Source organism: Schistosoma mansoni, chromosome W (genome assembly GCF_000237925.1).
Source record: "Schistosoma mansoni strain Puerto Rico chromosome W, complete genome".
NCBI lineage: Eukaryota > Metazoa > Platyhelminthes > Trematoda > Strigeidida > Schistosomatidae > Schistosoma > Schistosoma mansoni.
Window position 1 is genome coordinate 51,286,904 of NC_031502.1, and position 27,122 is coordinate 51,314,025.

Below are 27,122 nucleotides of genomic sequence, written 5' to 3' on the forward strand. Positions count from 1 at the left end.
ACGGTTTTCATCAAACAATTGAAAGTTTAATTTAGAGAATATTTTACAAATGAGGAGCACGTCGTCAAAACTGAAAGATTTAGAAACAAAACGGTTGAAATTTTAGCGAAACTATTGTTCTCATAATATTCCAAAGAGTAGAAAAATGAAATTTTCTGACGTTTCGTGACTCAGTATAAGCCACTTTTTTTCAAAAATGTATTCTCTGAAGAAGTTGTATACAATGAGTCACGAAACGAAAAAATTTAATTTTTCAACTCATCGAAACATCACAAATACATTACATTCCTTATTGACAATCTACCTAATGCTAAATTCATTTGAAATTATCAAGTCAAACCTTGGTAATGACACCAACAAACTCAGATGAAATTATGTTTAAGATGGTTTCGATTCTTAGTTTACAGTTATTTTAAGGGGAATTAAAGTATTTTTGATTGTTTTAATTTCCTTACTCACCAAGAGTATGAAATTGCTCTAATAGTCTTAAAATGATTTGATACCAATTAGAAATGCAAATCCGAACAGTGAGTAAATAAATAGCAAACGAATAATTACTAAAGGATTGCCTTCCAAGAATTTCTAATGACTATTTTTAACTACAAGATGAAAGTTATTGCTTTTAACTACTGTACTAATACAATACGAATAAACAGAACTGAATATTTTAGACTTCAGGTTTAATTGGTATTTAAGAAGTACACTGTTGAATATTCACTTGGTGTTGTTTACTTGTATCTTCTCATTATTATTTAGAACTGAAATTGATCAGTCTCTAGTTGGCATATGTGCATCCTTCGCGGACTGCCTCGATATTGCCTGACGTCACAAGCTTCATAAGCAAAGATGGATAGTGACTAGCTGTGGAATCCAGGATACACGTTTCATCCTATTTAGGAATCGTCAGCCGAATGAAGCTGCATCTCTGAGTTGGTGGTCACTCCGAGACTCGAACCCAGTACAAACATGTGACTATCAGAACTCAGTAGCTAAGTAGATAACGCGATAGCGTTCGAAAAAAAAAACTAAATTTTCTAATGTTTCATGACTCGATGTAAGCCACTTCTTTAAAGCATAAATAACCAAATTAAAATTAATCCACCTTTAAAATAGTATCAAGGAACAACTCAAGAATATTACATAGTTCATATATAAAAAGATTAAGATAATTTAATTCATCATAAAGTCTATGTACGTGTAATTTAAAATAGGTCATCTCACTTCAAGGTTATATGTTTCTATTCAAGACATTCAAATGCAACCCGCATAAATAAAAGTTGAATTGAGTAAATGTTTTCAAATTGATTTTATATAATCTGATATTGAAAATTTTGTTTATTGAAATGTTATCAATATTCAATTGTAATTTTGTATAAAGCTGCTTTGTTATTTGAAAAATAAAAAAAAACAGAAACCTCAATCTTCAGGATTTACACATAATTCAATGTTTTATTTACTCTGAAGAAGTAACTTACATTAAGTCACGAAATGTCAGGAATACAAAAATATATTTATCAGAAGGGGTTTTTGTGGAGAAGCGGTGACCAGTGGAGTTCAAACCACGTCTGTTGTGAGATATCAACTCACTGAACGCAATTGGTGAACGGTTGCTCAACTTCGTGGATTGTTTGAAGTTAGATATTAACACCATTGGATGCCGGCCGGCTCAGTGGTCTAGTGGTTAAGAGCTCGCATGCGAGACTGGTAGGTCCTGGGTTCGAATCTCACGAGGCGAGATCGTGGATGCGCACTGCTGAGGAGTCCCATAATAGGACGAAACGACCATCCAGGTTTTCCATTGTGGTTTAACTTCAATTGACTCATGATTTCAACTATGAAAAATATATTTATTAATAATTATCTACCTAATACTCAAATTTATTTGAGAAGTCATCAAGTTCAATCTTGGTGTTGATACTTATAAATTTAGAATTTCATCTTTTTTTTGACTTTATAGAATTAGTCACATTTAACACACTTTATAGTCAACACATATTCTTAAAAATTAAACAAGAATATATTTTTTTATTCTGCATATTCACTTATCATGAATGAATAACTTGGGTTTAATTATTTTGTCCTTCATGTTAGCCTAGTTTCATCAATAAGATTGTAGGGGTTTTTATTGATCTGACATCCCACTGTACTTACTTGGATATTAAATTGTTACGTCATTTACAGGAAGCCATAAAATTGTAGGTTTAGAGTATATGATAAAATATGGTGATAATTCCCGTCTTACAAGCGAAATTCACTATGCAGTATAGGGTTGAATTGATGAGGAAGTATATTACAAACACGACATAAGTACTTTGTGTATAATTCCCTATTTTCAGACATTTTAATATTCAGGCTTTATATTAAAACCCATTTGTACTATTTGATCTCTACTAGGGCCCGGCTGGAAATCAAATACCGCCAGGCTTAGCTTAAGGATAATGATTTTGATCGCTATTAAAATAAATTTTCCCAAATGAGACTTTTTTTTAGTTTTTTTTTAAGTCTTATTCTTCTTTTGAATAAAGGAGTATTAAGCTGGAAGTGTTTTGAATCTATAAGATTGATTACCGAGTTATATCCTGTAAGTGTAAACACCTCAGTTTTATGTGAGATCAGTCGGAGTTCGAATAACATAGTAGCAACTTCACAGACCGTACATTTGAGTAATACATACTCCAATTCACCAAAACATTTCAGTTCCCAGAAGATTGCAGGTATGCTATGCTGATAGAACACTTATCTAATAAACTTAGAAAATAACTAATAAATAAATACGCTGAGAAACTAAGGAAATCCAAAGACGAATGTCTATGTTACATTTCATTTGATCCTTAGCTATGTAATTTTAATCTTCAAATTAATATTCTATATCAGTTCAACGACCTTGGATACAAATCACACGTTTTAAGCAAACATGTTTAGTGTCTATCAGTGGAATCCAGGACGCGCGTTTCGCCCTGTTTGAGACTCATCAGCTGGGTGTACCTGCATCTTAGAGTTGAGGTTCACTCTTGGACTCCGATCCAGTACTGTTTGCTTCAAAGGCTATCTCATTATCCACTCAGCTGCTAAGTTCTGTTAGTCACTTGCTTTTGCAATGAGGTGGAGTTTAAATTCACTTGGTATTGTTTACTTCAAGGCAATATTGATGCAATACGCACAGTATGCACATATGCCAATAAGAGACAGATCAATTGCAGTCCTAAACATCAATAGGAAGATTCAACCAAACAATACCAAGTGAATTTAAATCTCATGTTTACCCAGACAACTCAGACCAAAATTTCGTGGTGTTATAGACAACTATAGTGTCTCATCGCAACTGCCATTAATTTTATTTCCATTTAAATTAGTAGTAAGTGACATTTAAAATTCTCCGTTTCGAAAATATACTTTCCTATATAAAAAAATTCAAATAATAAGCTGTCATTAAATGTCATCTAGTCTACTTCATTTAGATACCAGTTACATTTGACACTTTTTTATGTCTTGTCCAATCATCTATTTTCAAACCTTACTTTGTCTACTACTACCTCTTCAATTGTTCATTTCTGTTGTAGTAACCAGAAATTCATGCATTCATATAAAATTCTTTGTTTAAAAACGTTAACTGTCGATTTTTGTGACTATCCAGCACAATTTTCTCCTTTAAAAAACCCTAAGACTTTTACAAATTTTACGAGACAGAGTTTTGGACAAAAATTATATTATCCACAATGTCAATAATGTTTTATTTTACAGCAAAAAGATTTAGTTAAATGCAAACTGAAACTTCTGTACACAACCAGTTAATAGACATTTCTTTCGAACTTTAATGTAATTCAATGACAAAATTCTGGGTTTTTATTATTCATTAGGTTTCAAGTAAATATATCATTTCTTAAATACTTTACTACAGCAGATGTAGAGAAGAACCCGCTCTCCACACTCATATTTCCTCAGGTGATAAAACACTTATGGGCTCTACTCGACAAGCTCAGCTCACTATCTTTACGTCGTACAGCAATTTGAAGATGTAAGGGAACCCATGAGGATGTTCGGAAGTTAGATCAGGTTGATGGGTACGAAGAGTTCACCTAATTATGTAAAAAAACACTGGATTCAAACTAAGGATAGAGGAGGGTCACGATGGTGCCCACTCGGTACTAGACAATAGCATATCAGATAACGAGAGCCATCTTTTGCAGCTTTCCGCTAATCTGTTTTTGTCATTCATTAACTTCTGGAACAGTCGTCAGCATGTTGCCTGAAGTCTTTGCGCTACAATTCAAGCAGTGATCACAATTAATCTTGCCAGATATAATTCAATTACCATTAAAGGCTAAATAGAAATTATGTTAGTAACTACGTAATGATTATTCAGTTCCACTGAAAATCAAATGAAACTCAACTAGCTCAGCAGTAATATGTTTGATGTTGAATAGCACAAGTTTGAGTTCCACTTGTGAATACCAGTTCCCTAATGATTCCTCATTCACCTTTTCAAAGAGTATCAATTTGCACGAAACGTAAGTTCAGGTTAAATCATACATTCTACAAATAAAGCTACCTAAAGACTAGTAACTTAAATCACATAACTGAAATAAACCTTCTTTTTGTGAACTATTAACCAAATCGACTTATCGAGGAGTTGACAAACTTATCTAATATCATAATGAATGTTGAAAGTTTTTAAGCGTTTAAAAGTATATTATAAATAACACTAGTATTTCATCTTCTGTCTGCTGTTCTCTGATCGATAGGTCATTTCTTAATTCATGAGTATATTAATATTTAGTGAAAAGTTTTATTTCTTTTAACTTGATAATCACTGTAGAAAATAATACAATCTGTAGTAAATTAACTTTATTGTCTAAATGCTGATATCCTTAGTTTAGTTAACTATAATAAGGGAAACAATTAGAGGAAATATCATAATCACGATGGTAAGTAGTATATGTATTTGAAAAGTCAAAATATACTTTCTGAGAAATTTATTACCCAAATAGGCTTCAAACCTTTAGTTTTCATTCCTGCCTTGTTGTTTGTTTTAATCTACTTATTATGATCTTGTCATATATATATATAGAAACTGTTAATTGTACAAGATTAATCTTCTAGTAACCAATTCTTAAGAATACTTTCATTCAAGTAAATTTATCCTTTATAAGCTATGTTACCTGACTTCAAGTAACAACATCACTTCATGGTTACGCAATATGTTTCCTCTTATATCAACTTAATCACACTTACCAAACTACACCACAATTTACTCTTTTCTGACCACAGAGAAAACAGTACATTTCCGGTTATTGTATTATTAGAAGTCACACAAAAGCTAACATACTACATATACACATAAGAATACGAACTGTGACAACAACAAATACATAGACTCACATATACATAAACATATAAATATGAGGGGTTTTTGTGGAGATTTTTAGTAACTTTTTTATATATAGTTGAAATCATGAGTCATTTAAAGCTAGACCACCGTGGAAAACCTGAAAACACTGGGCAGCCACCTCGTCCTATTGTGGGACTCCTCAGCAGTACGCATCCATGATTTAAATATAAAGATGATATTAAGATGGATAATGATTGATAAAACTTCTACACCTTGCTAAGTTTCAGTTTGTCTCAAAAAAAACATCTCTAGCACCAATGATTAGTAAGTAATATAGTGAATACAAACACCAGTGAGGACGATCGAATACGTTTCTAAACAAAATTACAAAACATCTTAGTAAAATCTCAGAAACAACCAGTAAATACTTAATTTGCAAAATATTAATCAAACTTGACTGTTCCTTCGCAAATGTCAAATCATTCATCTCAAACTTCACTGTTCCTTCATTTCCATACCCATTACTTTCTGTTTCTGTTCTTTCCTTCTGGATCTTCTCAATCTTCCGCTGTCAGATATTCTACTCCTGACTCACGATATATACTACTTATTTCGATATAAGTATAAACCTACAAATCGAATAATTTCTTTCACCACTTCCAAACACCATCTTATCTCAACATAGTGCACGCAATGTCGAGCGACCTAGACTAGTGGCAACATTGCAACTTAATCGATAGCATTTGATCAGCAGTAAGAAGGACGCATGACATTGATCACCACCCAGTGATCAATCAATTGTAATTTAATCTTTCCATTTTTTTTTATATTTTCAGTGTAGTCAAATTATAATGAAAATTAAAAATAATTCAATTCATCATAATGATTATCATATAAATGATAATGAAAAGTTTCTTATTCATAATATGGATAATATACATAAAACTAATGATAATGACCAATTAAAAGAAACCAAGGAAACCATTCATCATCTTAATAATAATCATAAATATTCAACAATGAATGATAATTATTATTCCATATCAGATATAGGTTTAAGTTTATCTTGTTTAAGTCCTATTGATAATTATAATAATATAAATTCATCTTATTCATTATCCTTATCATCACCATCTTCACCATCTTCATTATCATTATTATCTAATTTAAATTTATCATCATTTAGTTTAAATCCATTTCCATATATAATCAATTTTTCAAAAAAATTACAAAATATTATTGATTTTCAATTCAATCAACAACAACAACAAATCAATAAACAAATTTTATTACAAATCAATACATATCATTTACCAGAATTAATACGTATAATACAAAGTAAAAAATCAATATGGTGTTTACAAAAATTAAATATTATATCACCATTTTATAATATTTATTTTCCTATAATATATGATATACAATTTACAACACATTTATTAACATTAATTAATCAATTAAAATTTAATAAAAATATAATTAAAATAATTTTATGTGATTTACCAGAAATTGAAATATTCAATCGTGCACGTATAAGATGCCGTCATAATCAATATGTTAAACATAATCATAATAATGGTCGAAATGAGATACGTTTTTCATATCCTGTAACACTCTATCCTATCAATCACCATCATCAATATCATGATGATAGATTTGATGAAACAAATAAAGATAATTCATCATTACCAATAATTAGTTTACCATATATTATTAATGTATCAAATGTATATTCAAATCGAAAAATAGAAATAAAAAGAAATTCACAAGATTTTTTAAATTTTGATGAAATGAAACAGTTAAAGTAAGTAGAAAGTATAAAAAATTATAAAAATATTTTATTGAATATTCATCATTTTGACACATTTTAGTTACTAGGGATATAATGAACTAAGTAAACAGAAATACTTTTATTCACTTGTTGTTTACTTGTATCTTCTCATTGTTATTTCGGACTGTAATTGATCAGTCTCTTTGCTTTTAAAGTTTGTGACTTCAGGTAATATCGAGGCAGTCCGCATAGGATGCACATATGCCAACAAGAGACTGATCAATTGCACAAACAGGTAGCTATCAGGACTCAGTAGCTATGTGGATAAGGCGATGGCGTTTGAAGCGATAGGTACGGGGTTCGAGTCCCAGAGTGAATATCAACTCTGAGATGCAAGTACATCCAGCTGACGAGTCCCAAATAGGACGAAACGTGCGTCCTAGATTTCATTGCTAGTCACTATCCATTTTTGCTTAGAAATACTTTTAATCCAGTTTTTATATACTCTAAATTTAGAAATCTTAATATTAAGTTTCAATGGTAGATTTGTATTAAAATTAACTTTAACTCGTTATTTAATTTTCATTAATTGCAAATTTTGATGAAACTAACCATTCTGTATACATAAATAGTTGAAATATGTACTGCTGATTAAACATAACATATATGTACAAACGTTAAATTTATTTTAAGAGGTTACAATACCTTTTTTATGATGTCTTTGAGATCGACTTTTGAGATTTGTAAAGTGAAAGAATAATAAAGATTACTTTTTATGAAAATATATGTAAAGATATAAAAAGTTATTATTTGTATATCCATATAAACTTTTTGTGAATCAATAAATTTGAAGTCCTAGATTTAGCTTGGGGGTTACGAGATCAGCTTAAGATCCGAATATAGCGTTCAATTAACAAGTCTTATCTTTTTTTTATAAATCAAATCCTTTCATTATAACCCTTACTAATTCTCAAGTATCAACTGGAGACATACTAGAATTATGTTGGATGTTACAGTCTAATGTACTTTAAATATCATGCTCCTAAAGAAGCTAACTTATATATTTATGAATCAGGTGAGAACTAAAAAAAGTAATCATAATTTACTGAAATGTCATATTGCATATAGAATTTCTGTTCTTTTTTTTAAATATTTAATTACGAACAGTTATCAAGATCAAAAGTAGCTTATATAATATCACCTTTATAGTGAATCATCTTCAAATAGGAACATAAATAATAATCGTCAATTCAGTTCAAGTTAAATAATGGCTAATAATGGAATCAATAAGGAGCACTTTTTTCTTCGTTTTAACTCGTTACCTTCACTTTCATGCCTCCCTATATGAACACCAACACTTTGATGAAAGTATATCTTGCCAACAAATAGCAAATAAGAAGAAACACATGTCCGGTGTTCTATTATTAGCCACTATCGAACTTCAAGTAAAATTTGCGACTAAATAGTCATATTTTACTCTTTGTAGAAAAACCCTCACCTATTAAAACATAAATGAGTACCTGAGGTCCTTAAATGTATCTCAGTATTCTAGGTCGAAATAACCAGAACAACAGTTCCGTAGATCTAAGTAAAACTACTTCCTCGTATTATTAAATATTTTAAAAAAAATACGTGTTAAAGTCGACTAATCTAATCAACAAAACATTTTCTATGAATAGATATATCTCATCGACTGTCTATTCAAATTTCTGAAATTACACAATTGACCTTGGTACATGAAACAAAAGGATTCCATGATCAGATTCTTCTCAAATAAATGGGTTCCGAAAAAGTTACGACTTTTAATTTTGACAAAAACTGTATTACTCTACATCATCATTTGACTTCATTGAGCGGAGTACTTTAGAAGTCTAACAGATGTATAATAAGTAGCCTTCCAACACACTACTCTGAAGGTAACATGGAGGTGGTTGAATTTCAAATTTTACATCACAGACTGACCTTATTTAGATAACCATTAATACCTTGGAAGGAATCGATAACTATTTCATTCTTGTTCTGGACTCCATAGAAGTGAGCATCCACGATCCACGATCTTCCGAGGATTGTGCAGCTCAGCTATGTCGACTGTGAGATAGTTGCTTATGAGTGATATTGGAAGATCCGTGAGTAAGATTGCGAAATGATTGAAGTTATGGATGCAAACTACCGAATACCGGAGTAGGGGTCTAAATATTAAGCACCAGTCACATGACCCGAAGCCACTGGGTTCAATCCATAGTCAGAATGTGAATGAGCACCACCGAGGAGTCCTACACTAAAGTGGAAGAGCTGTTCAAGCCTCCTATTTTTCAGTGGCTGACTAATCAAGAAAAATCCGTGATTTGAGCCATAACATTAAATTACAGTGAATCTTGCACATAAAGGTTTGAAATTCCTATACAATTTGAAAAGTCCAATAATTTCTGGAAATAATATCTTGTGTTGTATGTAAGACTTCATTTATCTTCAAAGATCCAATCTTTGACCAATAACAACCCGAACATTCAGCTTTATATGAAAGGTCTAAACGAATGACTAGTATTTTTTTTCAATTAAATTAACAACTTTACACAATGAAGTTGTAAAATTAGTAATTTATTCATATTAAAAATGTGATAATAGACAGGTGAAAATTAACACTAGCTAGTATCTTCCGATATATTTAACACTGAGTAAACCTTTAAGATGTTTTTCTGGTCAAATTATCAATTGATTAACTTTTATGTGTATAAACTGACATGAAATATGTCGGGTGGTTGGAGATAGTCAACAAGAAACCCCAGACCTAGGTTCTGTGTTAGTTGTTATCTGCAATCTATAGGGAAATGATGCTCCTTAGAAGATTCCAATCTGCGTCAAATATTTCATATTGCGGAGGAAGTTGTCTTTCATTGTTGGTTGTCTTGTTTTTTTAACATCTTTTCATTGAGGTCTTCGTGATTCACTATCCATTGACTGCACTCCCCACATTGATTCAGTTCATTGTTTAAATTAACATTAAATTTCGTTCCGTTATGAATAACATCTCATAAGATAAGGATCATAGTTAAACTTTTTCCGCCAGACTTAATTTAGTAAGCGTATTATCCAGTTAGGCCCTTCAGTCGTGAGTTGTTATTAGTTAACGCAGAATATTAACCTAGAATCTGTAGCGTCAGTTACTGTGTTAAGCCCACATAACTTATTCTAGCTTCTGAACAGGCCAGTTTATCCATTCTTCTTGAGTCACGTTTTAACTTTGTTAATTATTCACTTATCAATCCTGACTGCCTTTATATGGACTTATGTGTGTGTATAACTTATCTTACTCATCAAATGTCTGTATCTTATTTTTGTGTGACGATGGATATCGGTTAACGCTTGATTAAATCGAGTTGGCTGATATACCTTCTCCGCTGCGCGTAAAGTGAAGAACTTTGCAGAAAAATGCAAGTTAAAATCTTCATAGAAAATAAATCCACTGACCTATTTACAAAGTGATTGTATTTTCATTAATTTTATTATTTTCACTATTGACTCATCAATAGATATAAATTATTGTGCTTGATTTCAAATCACAACTTACGTATGAGGTTTGATGATGCTCCCACTCTCAGAAACTTGAGTAAATGAAGCAAGGTTCAAACCTGCCACTCAGTGACTGAATGTCAAACTATTTAGTCACTAAGCCAGCTCTCTACTTTTAACTCTGGAAAGAACAGCAGTATTTTAAACGCTTTATTTATAAATCAGAAGAGGTTTTGTGGAGATTTCAGTATTTTCATAGTTGAAATCATGAGTCAATTGAAGCTAGACCACCATAGAAAACCTGGAAGCACTGAGTTCAAATCTCGCAAGGCGGGATCGTGGATACGCACTGCTGAGGAGTCCCATAATAGGACGAAACGGCCGTCCAGTGCCTTATTTATACTGAATTTTTTTTAATAATAGTATTGGTTTTTAAGCATATATCAATTAATCGGCTTTTATAAACTTTTCATTTTTACACCAGTCGAAAGTATCATTCATTAGATGTTCAACAAATCCTTTCAAATGAGTTGTACACAAATTCACAATGTCAACAAAAAACTGATGACAAATTAGTAACAAAAAGTGACAATGAAACTTCTATTGATTTCACTTCAAATGGTTTACCAACAATAAATTTAATTGAAACAGCTAATTGTGTTCAATCAAGAAGAAGAACACGTAAACCTGAGCTAATTTTCATGAAGCAGTCAAATCATGTATGTTTTTTATTTTTATACAAACCGGGAATTGTTTTTTTCTGAATAAAACTTAATTGATATGGATTTGTGGAGATTGCAGTACTTTTAAAATAAAAATCACAAGACGACCCAATCTAGACCACCACTGAAAATGTAGAAGCAATAAGAGGGCGTTTCGTCCTAGTATAGAAGTCCTCACTGGTGAGAATCTACAATCCCGCACGCGGGACACAAACCCAGGACCCTCGGCCTAGTGTGCGAAAGATTAACTTCTATGGCACTATCCATAATGATGTCAAGTCTAAGTATGGAATTAAATTTTATGAAAGTAAACAACGTAGAAGAAATTGACAATAATTAGTGGCCTGTTTCTAAACTGTCTCCTACACATACACCTCTCATACTATCATGCTTGTGGAGATGATAAGCGAACTATTAATTAACTATCATCTATATTTATAAACCAGACTCTTGGGTTGTTTGCTTCATATGTTGGGAGTCTAAATTCAGAGATAACATTGACTGAACTTAAAATGTTGTCAGCAGGGTTTGATGATGAATTAAGAGTGGTTACTGGAGGAAAATCGATATCGATTAGCTTATTTGGGGAATACATTACATGGAAAATAATCCAATGTTTCGTGTAAAGAAAAATAAGCAATACAACGATCAGAATGAACACGAGGCTCATCAGATGATTGTGGAGGACCAAAAAGTATATTAATCCAAAAATAGCAATAAAGTTATTACGTCCAAAAGTTAATGTAATAATAAACAACTTATAAGTTATTAACACAAATAAAATTCAGGGAGGTTACTTAAAACAGCTGGCTAGAGATTGAGATGGCTCCAGTAAGTTAACCAAACGTAGAATACAATGGGAATGTCACAACAGTCTATAAATATAGATGATAGTTAATTAATAGTTCGCTTATCATCTCCACAAGCATGATAGTACGAGAGGTGTATGTGTAGGAGTGTATTTATTTATGAGCAGTTAACAATGTCGTACTATGTGGGATTCAAAAACGGAAGGAAGGAGGTGTTCAAGGTCATACACTTAAACAACACGTACAATCATTTAATGATAAATGTACATGCAGTGAAAAATTGACAGAATAAATACAAATAACATCAAAAACTATTTACAAAATAAGTTTGTCAGATATGTCTCCTCAAATGAATCTAGTTTTCGTCATTGCCAATAAATTAAGTACATGGTACTTTCTTGGTGATCGACTTGTTATTATTCAAAGAGATTTTAGAAAAAATATCCCATGAATTTATATATACTTGATTTCCGAAGGTACTCTATGTTTGAGAGAATTTATCTTTTATAATCACAATGTCATATCTTGATTCTGAAGCTGAGAAAGAAAAAAGTTATTTTGCTGTATTACTATTTATTTCATTGTTGATAATAAATGAAGCGTATGCCAACATTTCAGCCATTATTAACGTGAGACTTTGGATAAATGTCGTTCTGTCCGAATTCGCACAATTCATGTCAGTAATGTTACAGGAAAATAACATTATAAATGGCTTATTGTAAGAAATAATGGTGGACGTAAAGGAAGATTGAACATAAGAGAGAGTTTAGAAGGAACTAGTGCATTCGGAGTTTGCGTTCTTAGCCATGATGGTTATATCAAAATTTAGGAAAGGATAGAGATCCAATCTAAATAAAGAACCGTGACTAGTTTTCAAGCATGTCACTGAAGATTTTCAACCACTTGTCACGAGTACTGTTTGATTCTCAACCAGGAAGTCTGCATATCCTAAAACTCGATGGCTTTATGTGCTGATGTCGTCTTAATTTACCGACGCATTCGCAGACGATGGTTTAACTCAACTTGTTGGGTTTTTGTTCATACATAGATTTATGAAATGTAACATACCATTTCAAATTAACTAATTCAAATGGGATTTAAAAACTTCTAATTCAATGTCAATTAGTATCTAAATGCATACATTTCTTTCATAAACACACTAACTAGGAAATAGAGTCATCTTAAATACTTCACTTAGGTGAAGTTTTCTCCTCTGAACGAAATGGTTTGGTCGTCCAGCTTTGGTTGTTCTACTAAACAATATCATCAGCACAAACTTTAGGTAAAAGAGAAGCATTCGAATTTCTCCACATATGACTCATAACTTGTCCTATCGACCCCAATCTTTATTGGTTATTGTTGACCTTTGCCTACTTCTTCATTTTGATTGTATCTCTCATTGAGTTGATTGTTGGTCACATATTTGTCCATAATTTTTCTGATTGGTTGATAATTTGAATCGATTTATATGCTTGTTGATTGCTAACTGACTGAGTTCTGCTGATGTTGTTTAGAAAGACAATTAAAGCTTCACAATCAAACTATGCAGCTGAGTTACAAATCTTCTCCACCATCTTAAATACTTCACTTATACATTAATTTATTTGACAACTTGATTATTCTTGATAAACCCATTAATTATAATTAAAAACGATAAGATATAGTTTGGACCTGTGTTATATCTTGTGGCCAAGTGGATGCCCAGTTAATGTGTGGCGTCATAAGACCGCCAATCAGGGAGCAGCGAATTATCGATTGCAACAGTGACACACGAAAACCGTACGAGCAGTCTAGAGTGCTTATCGAACCTGCTTCTACCTAGCCCAGCCAGTTATGTCCAGAACACCAATAACAGCCTCTGTGATATGAATTATTGTATTTCAAACATACTGAGTTTATATACCAAACAGACTGACCACATCGTACCAATAAAATAGAAAATAACATTTGTACAAGATTTAGCCAAATGTGGCTGTGAATAGGGGAGCAGTAATTAATAGACTGGGTATAACTCAGGAATGGTAAATCGTACAATAATAATTCAAGGGTCAAAATAAAGCTCACAATGAAAGGAACATGAATATGAGTAGTTTAATTATTTAGAAAATATACGATCCATAAATGGATCCCATAATTACCATTCACTATTGTTATCGGGGCATAACAACTTGACAAACAAAAATTAACTTCTAATTGTTACTGGGATATCTATTCCTAAAATAAGAAAATTCACTGAGATATTTTAGTTATCCTAAGAAATAGATGATATAACACAATTTTTTATGGATTCATTTCTAATTCACTATTAAAATTATTCCTCTATTTTGATCTAATCACATCACAGATGGATTCATCAACTGTTAGTCCACCAAAAAACGAAGAACTATGCTTGAATAAAGAAACAGTAATAAGAATATCCAACAGTAATCATCAAGGTAGTAAATTTTTTTACATATATGTATATACTACTAATAAACAGCTAAAAGTCGTTTGCAATTTAAATATTATTTTTAAAAGAAAAATGGTGAGATTATAATTTATGGACGACCTTTGAGCAAAATAACCTTGAAAATGTCATCTACTTTCTAGGGTTAACTGAGGATTATGAATTAGTACGAGGAATTAGGATTAGGATTTTTAATTAAACGTTAGGGTTAGAAATTATGTTTAGTGTTTTCATCACGAACTAATATCAGCTATAATGCCAAAATGGTATTTAGCCAAATGAGTGGATGAATCTTGCGCCAAAATCTGAAACCTGCTATCTTAAATCTGATTGGTTCGTCCGTAAATTATAGTCTCGTCAGAAAAATTACACTAATGCCTAATTTCAGGAATAGTTTACAAAATTCAACTTTATGTACTTAATAATTATCAGTTGCGATAATAAAATTGATTTACAGACAAAAATAACTGGCTTACAGTTAGTCTCAGTATAATTCCTATTGATATAATCATTCTTGATTACAGTGCATTAGACAGAAACTAATCGGGTAGAATGGTTTCATTTTAAATATCCTTAACAACAGTTAAAGTACGCAAACATATATTTAACATAAGTTTGAAATGATCAGTCGAAGGGAAAAGATCTCCAGCTATAAAAGTAACTAACTAGGAAATACTTTGTAGAGAAGGGCTAAAAAAATCAAGGTTAACCAGTAATTCTTTGACCTTGAGAAACGAAGAAAGGTATTGAATGAGGTGGGATTGTAGCTAGCAGTGAAATCTAGGACAAAAGTTTCGTGTTATTTGGGCCTCATTAGTTGGGTATATCTCCATACCAGTATTGGTGTTCACAACAAAACTCAAACCTCGTAATGCCCTCACATCTAGATTTCCACAAACGTATTCAACTGGTATGATGTAAGGACCTAACTTTGTTAAAATCATGTAACTAAAAGCAGTATTAGCTCAGGATATGTAGTTACTAACAGAGACTGGTCAAACATATTTTTGTATACCAACAAAGCCTTACATATAAAAAAAATTTAGTGTTGATCTTCAAAAAGATTATTAAATGAAACATTAATCTCTCAAGTAGGAGGTTTCATTTATTGCTCATTCCATTCAATGTAGGACTAAAAATATAAACGAGTTTGTGATAGAATCTTAATAAATATTCATTATCTGTGAGATGTTCTGCGTTTCCAACTATAAAGCGTAATAGCTAACTCAGTCTAATGGTCAATTATAATTTATCAAGCGCTAAACTTAATTATTGTCTATATATAAGATATTAAGTTAGATTGTGCCTTACACTGATCTAATTATTCAAATAGTTATTATCCCTATATGCAGAAAATTTTGATCAATCGAGGTTATTTCGGGGTATCTAAGTAATAATCATCAATTTAATTCTAAAACAAAAAACGAGCCCCTAACAAACATTTTGTTCCTATTTTGTCTTCAGATAAAAATGAAACTAACAGTGAAATCTCTAATCAATCTGGAACATATGCAAGGAGCGTGAATGATCAGGTAATTTTTCCTTAGCATTTCTTTAAGCAAATTTTTATTAATACCTGGAAAAAAACAATTTTGGATAGATGACGGTTACCATTCAAATGATATGCTCTGGTACGGCCGAGAGTGGGGAGAGTCCGCTCTCCATCTCCAAATGCTCTCACATGGCCACGCGTATACAGCCTCTGACAGGGAAGTCCTACTCACTGCCTTCTTGTGGCGGGGGTGTTGCTTACGAAATTGAGAGGACGAAAAGCGAATGTCCGGCGCTTTAACCGAGTTGGTGGATACGGAAAATCCACCTAGGGGAGTTGGAAAACCCTGATTCCAAACCAATGGTGCACATGAGCTCCAGTATTCTGAGGAAATAAATGGCATATGAATCAATTGTTGCTTACCGGCTACCATGGGACTGCATCTCCTTACGATGCTCCACTGCCTTGTGGATCAGACCTATAGGTCGAAGGCTCCAAGTGTGGCCTCCTAAGAAAACGACCTGTTTCAGTTTGGGCACCTGGGCAGTATCACAGCCCTTACACAAATCGAATGAGATTTGTGCGGTGCATATGTATCTGGTACCCCTTGTACCAATATTTATGTGTATAAATAAAAAATAAAATGGTAGTCATTATTTTCAATCTAACCTCAAAGGAAGTGATAATATCCTATTTTTTACAATTATTTATCACAGGTTATTTGACCTAACTTGAATCCATATTTACCCAAATCGCTCTTACAATTTAACATCATTCTAAGGTGAATAAACAATAGTCGCGTCATTAATGACTAAACTACTGTAGTGCTTTAGATTGGTTTATCGATGTCTTATATTTGATAGGCTATCATCTTAGAAATTACACAGTCAAAAAACACCAGTGACGATTTCATAAACTTGTGAGCATTCAACAACAAGGCTTATATACAAGCTTAAACAAACGTTTACTGCCTTAAAGATCCAAGCTACTAACACTCAGTGATACAGGATAGTTAAAATGTGATTCATATCAAGAATTGGACAACAGAACAGTGTTCGTTTTCCAGTGAATGATTTACCTATAAGCTATAAATTCTACTATTCTGTAAGTATAAAATATCCTAAATGAGTTGAGTAACAACAGAGAAAGCATACGAACATTTAATAAAAAGAATTCTATTCTCTATTAAAAACCGTCTTATAGCAACTCTCCTACAATCAATTTCGATTATGGTTAGCTTTCTTCATGCCATTTTATTAACTTATTTAACAGACTGTGTTATTTGAACAGTAACAATTTGCATACTTCTTTTACTATTATGATCACTATTTTGTCTGTATAAACGTGTACGCTTAATCACATGTAAAAGCCTACTCACATATCTCTCTAGCTTAAATATCGCTCGATGAATCTTTCTCCTCCGCATGTCTATATGTACTCGAATCCTCTTAGTTACATTTGCCTTGCCTAGCTGCATCTTATTCGATTTGAATATAAATTCGCCTCTGTATTTGCTCGCATACACATATTCGCCTCTCCGATTCAAATTAGCTCGATGTACTTGTAACTTTGTTATCTGTGCTATCCGCTAATAAATTGTAGTCGCTGTTTCTTATTGCCTTCTGAATTCAAACACCGTTGGGATTTATATAATAACGGTTATCAAGATGATTGATTAACGAAGCTAAGCCACTACAATCTCTTTTTAGATAATAGTACGAACATTTAAAATGGAAGCTTTAATATATTCCTTTTATTTTGAATAAGTTCATTTTCAAATTAGTGGGAGAACAGAAGTTATATATCGAAAAGAAATGAAAATTCGATATTTAACAAAATAACCAGTTATAAAGATGATTATTTGATATTTGAGTTTACTTTCGTGTGTAGGGTTTCACCGCATGCTTTTATACATATTTGTTTCTATTAGACTCAGATCATTTATTTGTGTTGGGATATATATTGCAAACTTACTAGCTTGTTTTAAACTATAACTATCAAACCGAAGGAAACTAACCAAACTTATCATTGTTATCAATACTTATCTCAGGACTATTTTAGACAAAACAGTAATTCATTCATCAAATGTAGGTTAAAGTATTCGTTTTTTGTCACATAGTTCGGATGGAAATCATATAACACTACTTGCATTCCCTCAAGATGGAACAACCTACTTGATAAATATTAACTGCTTTAACAGATAGGTCACCGCTTTATCGTTGTTATTTATAGCAAGTTAACGATCAACTACATCGTCATTGTATAGTTTAAAATATTTTGTCATCATAGAATAATTGATATAAATATAATCAGAAACTATAACATATTTAACAGGATTTATGACCATCTAGTTCAAAAATTACAAGGTTATCATTCAACAATCATTCTCTCTACGTCTAACCAACTTTTAAAACTAATTTGAGTAACTTGAAACTATAGCTTCATGGTTTACATCATTAACTGGTCTTAGCTAACCAATCACAGAAGAATAGAAATAACCAGACAGTTGTTTCATACTAGTATTGCACTTCTCAATAGTGCCGATCTCATCCCCAATCACTTGAGACCAAACCGGAACCTTCAGGTCCTACAGCAGGCACTTAAACTTCAGAGTACTGAATCGGCCTCCAACAGTTTATATTTCTAACTTCAATTAACTGACAATATTTCATAACCATCTTCCAATGTGTATCCATAATCCCCCTACAATTCTAGATATGTTTCTTCAACTAGTGCCAAATAGCGTGAAACATAGGTCCATGGCTTGTTGCTAACTTCGTTCAGCCACGTGACATCAACACATAGTACAGAATTATAGAGTGACTTAAACTAGTGTCAATTCGATCAGTAATAAGAACTACTTAAAGATTAAATAATGTATTTATAAACAGACATAAGCATATAAAGGTATATTGACGTTTGTTCAATAGCTCCTTTCGTGCCAAAAGGTTCATCTATGTGTTAATTCCATATAACAATGCTATCCTCCTTGAAGTTTACAGCATTTTAATGTAGTCAGAAGTCGGCACTGTTGTAATTATCAGTTCTAAGGGGTAAATTCCTCGAGAAGAATAATCTTTATCAGTTATAAAAGTAATATGAATTTCATAACAGAATTTGTAATCATTATTAGAGTGGTACTATAGTGTACAAAACACTGGTTGGGACAATCGAATGCATTTGAGCACAAATTACAGACTATCTCACTAAATTCTGATAACCATACAACAAACAGTTAATTTGCAAAATAACAATCCATTGTCTCAATCTTCACGGTTACGTCTGTAAATATCAATCCATCTTCTTCAATTTCATAGTTTGTGCATATTCCTGCTAATTGCGTTTCATTTCAGTTCTTTCCTTATCGGTCTTCTGCCAAAATACATTCTATGTCTGACTATCGCCATATACTACTTATATAGATATAAGTAGACCACATCACAGTACTACATACTTATTACACAACAGTATCATTTATAAATAAAATGATTACATCGTTTCCATTAAAAAAACAGGGTAATGTTCAATCCAATGAACAATCAAATAATTTCCATCTATTTTCACAGACAATCTTTCTTTTCTTTTTTTTCCCTAAAATGAACTACCTTAAATCATTTCAGAATAACTCTCCAACTCTAGAAAATGACAAAATACAAGTCACTAAAATATCTACTATAAACCAAAATAATTTAAGTGAATCTTCGTTATCTACATTAAATCCGGATTCGAATAAAACTAATGATTTATCAATAAATAATTCATCAAATTCAAATGCCGATACAACAACTCATATACCAGTAAAATGGAGACGAGCTAAAACTGAAAAAACTAATTCACATTATAATACGGATGCTAGAATTATTACAATACGTCGTCGATTACAATCAACTGGAACAAATACATGGAATACGAAATTACATGAAAATATTACATCCAGTAAATTGGAACAAAGTCGGTAAGTTTTTACAATTTTATGATTGAGTTCTACTTAGAATAACAATCTAATGAATAAGAGAACTGATAAACTAAAATATTTGACTATAACATATATGAGTATAATATAATTGATTAACCAAACATGATCTAAATTTACTCAATTTTAGAGATACAGTGTTTGTGAGTGGGAGTCTGAGTGATTCCATTCAATTGTTCAAACAGAATTAGATGAAGAATTCGAATCCGTAAAATTCAAATGTCTTAATCACTAAGTATCAAACTCAGGAGTTATCATGGGTTGCAGCAATTAAATAAACTAATCTTAGAATGTGTACATCAGATTCCACATTCGTTTATTTAGTTAATATATCCAGTGTGGGAAACATAAAAGCATGTACGAAGTGTAAGGACGGCCCGTCGGTAGACTCTCGGAAGCCCTAAGAAGCCCAGGAAGAGCCGCAGACATTCCATCCAATCACGGCTAGGGGAATGTTCTGGAAATGCCAACGTGGAGCTTCTCCATTGGATGGATTAGTTTGATACCTATGTGCTTATTGGTTGACCTAAATGATAATTTACTTTCAGCCAAAAACTATAAATACACGAGATTTCTGTGCTATATTTTGACACTGTTTGGGGCAATAAACTTCCTGCTTACCAGTCTTTGTCTTCTCTCTTTTGCGACGTTTGCGGGTTCTATCGTTCAAGTAGTCAAGTAGTTCGCGGCATATTAAGAATCAAGGTTCTAGATATAACACAAAGCAATTCATTGTCTATTGTAGCACTGTATTGTTATAGTTCTACATCGAGACCAATGAATAAGTGCTGGGAATATAATCATTACATAGTTTGCTGTCATTCTATTAATTCGTTGATGAATATAGAATTTATCAATTTCAGATGGTCACTCTCTATGATTGACTGATAGTCTTAAGTAAGAATATATAGCTAAAGATATCTTTGTCAAGAACTGATATGTTAGAGAGATATTAACATTGAAAGCAACTGATGATATTACAATGTGACATCAATAATGTATTCTCCTCGGACAATCAGTATATGCAGTGAAACTGCCTTCCTGAACCGAAAGGAGAGAGTTAAAAAGTATCAGCTCTAAAAACAGCACATCTCACCTTGCCCCATAGATTTCCATCATTGGCGGTAAGACATTTAAAGTACAGAGAAAACGACTTACAAAAAGACATTATGTTACTGGCCTCTAGAAGTTGTTACTTGAGCTCTGATAAACTGTTCCCAGGTCAACAAGATCACTTCTAACCCAATATCTTTTTTTAAGATACCTTCAAAAGACTGACTTCAAACTAGAATAAAATACATATCCAATATTATTAAACTTTTCCCATGTTTTTTATCAATCTATAACCCAAAAAACCATTCTTAACATAAACAATTCTTAGTAAATCACTGTTTTGTTTGTTTGTTTGTTTTCATTAAAGACCAACTCATTTAACAGTGAATACCAATATGAAATTCAAAAATTCTTCAATAGATTATATACCACCAATAAAACAAAAAAGTAGATTAAAAATAACTAGAGAAACATTTACACAATCTCAAAATATATATGAATTGAATAATGATACAATGGATAAATATAATACAGAAATTGAACAAAATTTAACAAAGAATCAATTGTATGATTTAACAGAATTAAATGAAAATCAACTTCGAAATCATTTAAGAAGAATAAATGAGGAACTATTGATGGTAAGTTAACTCTTAATGGTAATGATGTGTATTTTCATAGTTGAAATCATGAGTCAATTAAAGCTAGACCACCATGGGAAACCTGGAAACACTGGACGGCCGTTTCTTCGTATTGTGGGACTCACTCCTCAGCAGTGCGCATTCACGATCTCGTCTCGCGAGATTCGAACCCAGGACCTACCAGTTTCGCGCCAGAGCGCTTAACCGATAGACCACTGAGCCGGCATGCAATGGTGTTAATGTCTAACTTCAATCAATCCACAAAGTGAGCAACCGTTCACTAATGTCTTCAGGACTTGATATCACCCAAGGAGAAACCGTGAAAAGGCTTGTTCTTGAGTTCCTTTAGTAGGAAGATACGACAGGTTTGTACTACGACGGAAACTGGTTGTGTACTTGTGTTATTATCATTATTCGGCACGTCTTATTTAGTCTAATCTGGTCAGTATGTACTTATATTCCGTTCGTCCTTACTAGCAATGAGTCATTAATAGACATTTTCTCAAATGGTATTTAGTATGTATTCTCCATTTCGTGCCTAATTTTGATGACAGACAAAATGTAAGATTATAACTCACACCACTCTTCAAAATTGATTAGTCTTACTCATATAATATGAGAATTCGCTGGGCTTCTTCCATACCCGAGCAAATGACGAATTGGTGTTTTACTTTTTTAACCTTTTTTTGATTTTTCCTTGTTTTTTCCTTTTTTATTTTGTGTTTTTCTTAGACTTTTTTTTTTTTTAGATTTTTGATTTTTTTTTTTAGCCCTTTTTTTTTTTTTTTCTTTTTTCATTTTTTTTTTTTCTTTTGTTTTTTTTTTTTTATTTTTGTTGGTTTTTTTTTGTATTTTTTTTCATCTCCTTTTTTTTTTTTTTTTCACATTTTTTACGCTTTTTTTTTGTTTTTTTTTTTGTTTTTTTTGTTATTTTCTGTTTTTTTTTTTATTTTTTTTTATTTTTTGTTGATTCTTTTTTTTTTTTATTACAATGTTTATCTTGGGTGCTACAGCTATTCATCGTGCTCCAGGGGTCCCATGAATTCGTTACTTGCAGGTTTTCCATGGTGGTCTAGCTTCAATTGACTCATGATTTCAACTATGAAAATTATGTGTATTCTAAAATACTGTGTTCAACTTCAGTACTAAACAATATTTTATTTTCTCTATGACATCAAAATATGTTCATTTATATCCTCAGTCTTCAAACTTTTCAGTATAGGCATTAAAGATTTATAATTAAAAAGACGCAATTGTCTATCCTCGCTTTTGAGGTTCTAGTATTGAAGTTTAAAACTACATTCATACAGCATGACATCTAAATAATGATGGTTTTAACAATCATTTTATGCATATGGTAGTGCTGTTTCATTAATCCTAAGCAAATTAAAAGACGACTGCTCAAGATTTCTTAAAAAATTGAGATGATAAACATTTTTTTAGAGCGAAACCATATTCGCCTGTTCATATGAAGAGATTTTATGGAGAGTAGTTTAATTTGTACGTCTCTTTCACCACAAGTTGATCTCAGATGAGATTTTCTTCAAGGCCAGGGAGCACTGAACTAGTGGATTTCACACAATTGTTAACACGCATGGTAAATTTTTTAAGGATTAAACTGTACTACTGAATCCTACTCCAGTAGATCTAACGGTTAGGACTTCAATGTAAGACCCAAAGCTCCTCGGTTTGACCCCCGGTGGGGGTTGTGAGTGAGCACTTGTGAGAAACCCCAAGCCAGGACAAAACAGCCGCTTAGTGGTTCTAGGTATTCAGACAGCAAATAAACATCAACCTCAAGAAGAAAGACAAACAATAATTCCATGTAGTTAATTCATAGCAATCGGTAGGTTTACACTGATGACTCCTGATGTGACAACCTAATCGACATGATAGGATGGTTGGACTTCTGAGATAATAACGTCCAAACTAAAAAACATCAACATTTAAAGTGAATAGAGTTCAGAAAACGAAATCTCCAGGAATTGAAACCGCTATTTATATAAAAAAACAGCTACAATATTGTTTCTACAACTCATTTGTCAGCTAACAAATGAATAATTAAAGACGAAAGTCAAGGCCACAAGCCGATCAATAACTACTCACTTATCTTCGTATCAATTATGTTTAGGATAGTAGCCCTAAAAACATGATAAAGTATTTTTATTTAACAGCATTGATCATTCCTGTCTATATTTGTACAAATTTCAATAACACTTAATGTTATGAATTTTGATTGTCGAAAATATTAGACACGGTTATTTTATAGAATAAGCAAGACAAGATAAACCATTGACATGCGATTTCTGTACCAACCCTCTTGTTAAACTATAAGAAACACAACTACCACCAAATATCCTTCAAAGTATCAATACAAAAAGTTGATTGATAACAGTAATTAACATCCTGTTACTAATGAATTAAGATTGTAACCTATTAATAAAGCATCATGACATGCGGTGAAATGGACATATCAACAGTGATAATTTTAAAGGGAACACTAAATAACGGGAACTGAATGAAGATACAGAAATACCTTACTAATCAATGACAAGAAAGATTATAAATACAGTTAAAATATTCATACTACTTATCTCCAGTCTGTGTTCAGTAAACAAAAACTCAATAAAAATACATCTATCATTGATGTTGTAAGCTATGATCCACAAAGTACATGCTTTAAGTAAACTTTGATCCGTTGTAAATGCGTCAAAATTGTAAATAACTGTTATAAATGCTAGAAATTTACAATTATTAGTAGCAAATTTATGTAAATATTTAGTAACGCCATTTAACGATAGAGGAATATGATGCACCATATGCTTAAAATGAAGAGTGAAATTCACTACTGAAGTAGTACAATTCGGCAAATATGTTATCGAGAAGTAAGAAATCAAGGTAAGATAAGCAAACACAACAAAAATAATTAAAATCATATAATAATAATGATCAAACAAATCATATCATGCCACGAATTAATAAGGAAACAATCAAAGGAAAAATAACACCCAATTGGTAAAAAAATAAGTTAATGATCAAAGTTTTCAAAACCCTTGCTCAAACATTTTAGATAAGCGGGTATAATAGCTGCTTAGACGACATATTGTAGGTCAAAGCTATTCGTCGTTTTAAGCTCACTTTTATTAAGTCAGACCAGAAGATAGCATCAATGTAGGACTACTAGTCTCTGATTATGACCTATTTGCTTCAAATAACAAGTACGATGAAGAAAAAAATCAAGCACACTACATTCTGTGAATAGTCGAATGGAAATTATGGGAAAACATGGGAAGGTATCGTAAATATCGCGTAATCTGCGAAGATACTCAGCCTCATGGAGTGACCTCAGCCATATAAACACTGAAAGTCAGGAAATATTCCCAAGTTCGATAACTCTTAAATCACTTTCGCTTCTCCATAGAGCAATTCACTGCTACAAAATTTATATACATTATTCTTAATGATCATTTTACTTAGAAATATCAATGTTCAGATCGTAATAATAATGAAAATCTTCTACCGATTAGGAACAATCCCGTCGAAATCATTTGGCAAATATGTGTGCTGATCTACTGGAGGAAAATCGTAAACTTCGTAACGGTCAATCGGACAGTATGAATAAGCAAATAGAACACCAAACTGTAACCACTAATACTTCTACTTCACTGATGAATCAGCCAAATGAAACGATTTACAAGAATTACAACAGTAAGAAAGCCAAGTTAAGTTTTATCAATGGGAAAATTAAACAGATAAGTAGTAATCCAAACATATGGAGGAAATCTAAGGTAAAATCTCATAGTTTTAATAACGAGATAGATTTGTAGATGATATATATATCACACCATACATGTACATATAATTATTCAAAGTATTTTTCTGTAATAAATATACATATTTATATACATACTTCTTTATGCACTATCTTCATGTACAAAGATATAAACTATTGACCATATACCAATAAAAGCAGTTAACCACAGCCTAATCGTTGATTGATCTTCATCTGATGACTGGAATCAGAAATGTGCATCTACAATTTCGATGGAAGCATTATATTCAAACGGTAACAATACACAGTATAGATCCAGTCAGTTAGTTCACTTAAACTTTTAGATGTCTGCATAATACCCTGTTTTTCACAACTCCAAACAACGACAGGAGCCCAAGGAATCATTGAAAAGGATGAAGACATTTCAGCGAATAAAATTTTCAAAGATGGTCAAAGTTATTCAAGTGGAAGTTGATGAAAAGGAAGTGACGCATAAATTAAAGCCGTATCACTTATCAAAGTAATAAAAATTATCAAGGACTAAGGTTATGTAATAGTTTTGGAAGTAATAATTTATAGAATAAAAGTGAAAGATAACTGTCTCCTTTAATAAAAGATAAGAAATCTAATGATGATCTAATTCAAAGAGATCCTAAGACCATGAGAGAATAAGGGATTGAACATGACTATTTTGTACATAAAAGTCTGGTTAAAAATGGTGAATCGCTATAGCCTCAGCTGTGCGAAGAATCCCTCATCTAAACCTTTTTTGAGCCACTTCTTTACACTTTGTAGACGATCGTAAGCGATAATTCTTGTAGTGGCGCGTGACCAGAATTGACACTATGTTCAAGGATTGAGCTGTTGATCGATTTGCATTCCCTTTTAGACGGTCATGCAAGGTAATGCTCAGATATTCAACTACTAAATGCACTCTTTTTACGGCCAATATAAACTGTTCCACAAGAGCAAGTAAATTGATAAGTGTAAACTGAGGTGACCCAGAGTGGCAATTTCTCCTTGACACCTGAATGGGTTTCTTGATGGAGAAGACAGTTCAGAGCTCTACTGAACAAAACATCTTTCTCAGGGATCTAGATAGTCTTATTTTCAACACGTCAGCTGCTGTATCTCATTTGAATTTAATGCCCAAGAACAAAACTTCCTTCGGAACTGTTGGAGTACGTTGAAATAATTATCACCAACCGTGTATTTTTAACGACAAGGAAATATATGCATTCACTGAAATTCGAAAACTCGTCAGTGAAGAGGTTAGAGTGGTAGGTCTTTTAGTTATAGTCTTTTCCCTACAAATGTACCTCTTGACAGTGATATTATGTAAATAAATTCATAAAGTGTTGATAAATATTGTGATCTGGTTTCACTTTGTCCAGTGTCTATCAAACAAGTTATACAACTTAGTCATGAAGTATTACAGTGGAAAGTTGTAAGACTAGGGATTGTAAGTAACTGGTGTGATTACTCAGAAGAAAAACTGGACTTATTAAGGTAAAACCCCAGTGAAAATAAAGCGAAACGACACGATAAATGATCTCATTGTTCTATGGAAATTTATAAAAGCGACTAATTGTTTCAAAAATGACAAA

General features: G+C 32.1%; 1 protein-coding gene and 1 non-coding gene across 2 annotated transcripts in view; both read left to right on the forward strand.

Moving 5' to 3' along the window:
- Smp_139740 (putative rap gtpase-activating protein) overlaps nt 1-26,039 on the forward strand; it is a gene marked incomplete at both ends in the record, with an annotated part of 60,495 nt that extends 34,456 nt beyond the window's left edge. The window contains 9 exons of the mRNA XM_018790074.1: nt 6,166-6,382; nt 6,836-7,133; nt 11,095-11,329; nt 14,486-14,576; nt 16,052-16,119; nt 19,700-20,034; nt 21,473-21,743; nt 25,271-25,531; nt 25,905-26,039. Coding sequence (XP_018655454.1) covers nt 6,166-6,382; nt 6,836-7,133; nt 11,095-11,329; nt 14,486-14,576; nt 16,052-16,119; nt 19,700-20,034; nt 21,473-21,743; nt 25,271-25,531; nt 25,905-26,039 — 1,911 coding nt within the window. The remainder of the gene's footprint in view (nt 1-6,165; nt 6,383-6,835; nt 7,134-11,094; nt 11,330-14,485; nt 14,577-16,051; nt 16,120-19,699; nt 20,035-21,472; nt 21,744-25,270; nt 25,532-25,904) is intronic.
- On the forward strand, nt 7,407-7,477 carry Smp_tRNA_01986_Pseudo_TTG.1.1. Its single transcript has one exon. It is a non-coding gene (tRNA).
- Nucleotides 26,040-27,122: the final 1,083 nt, after the last annotated feature.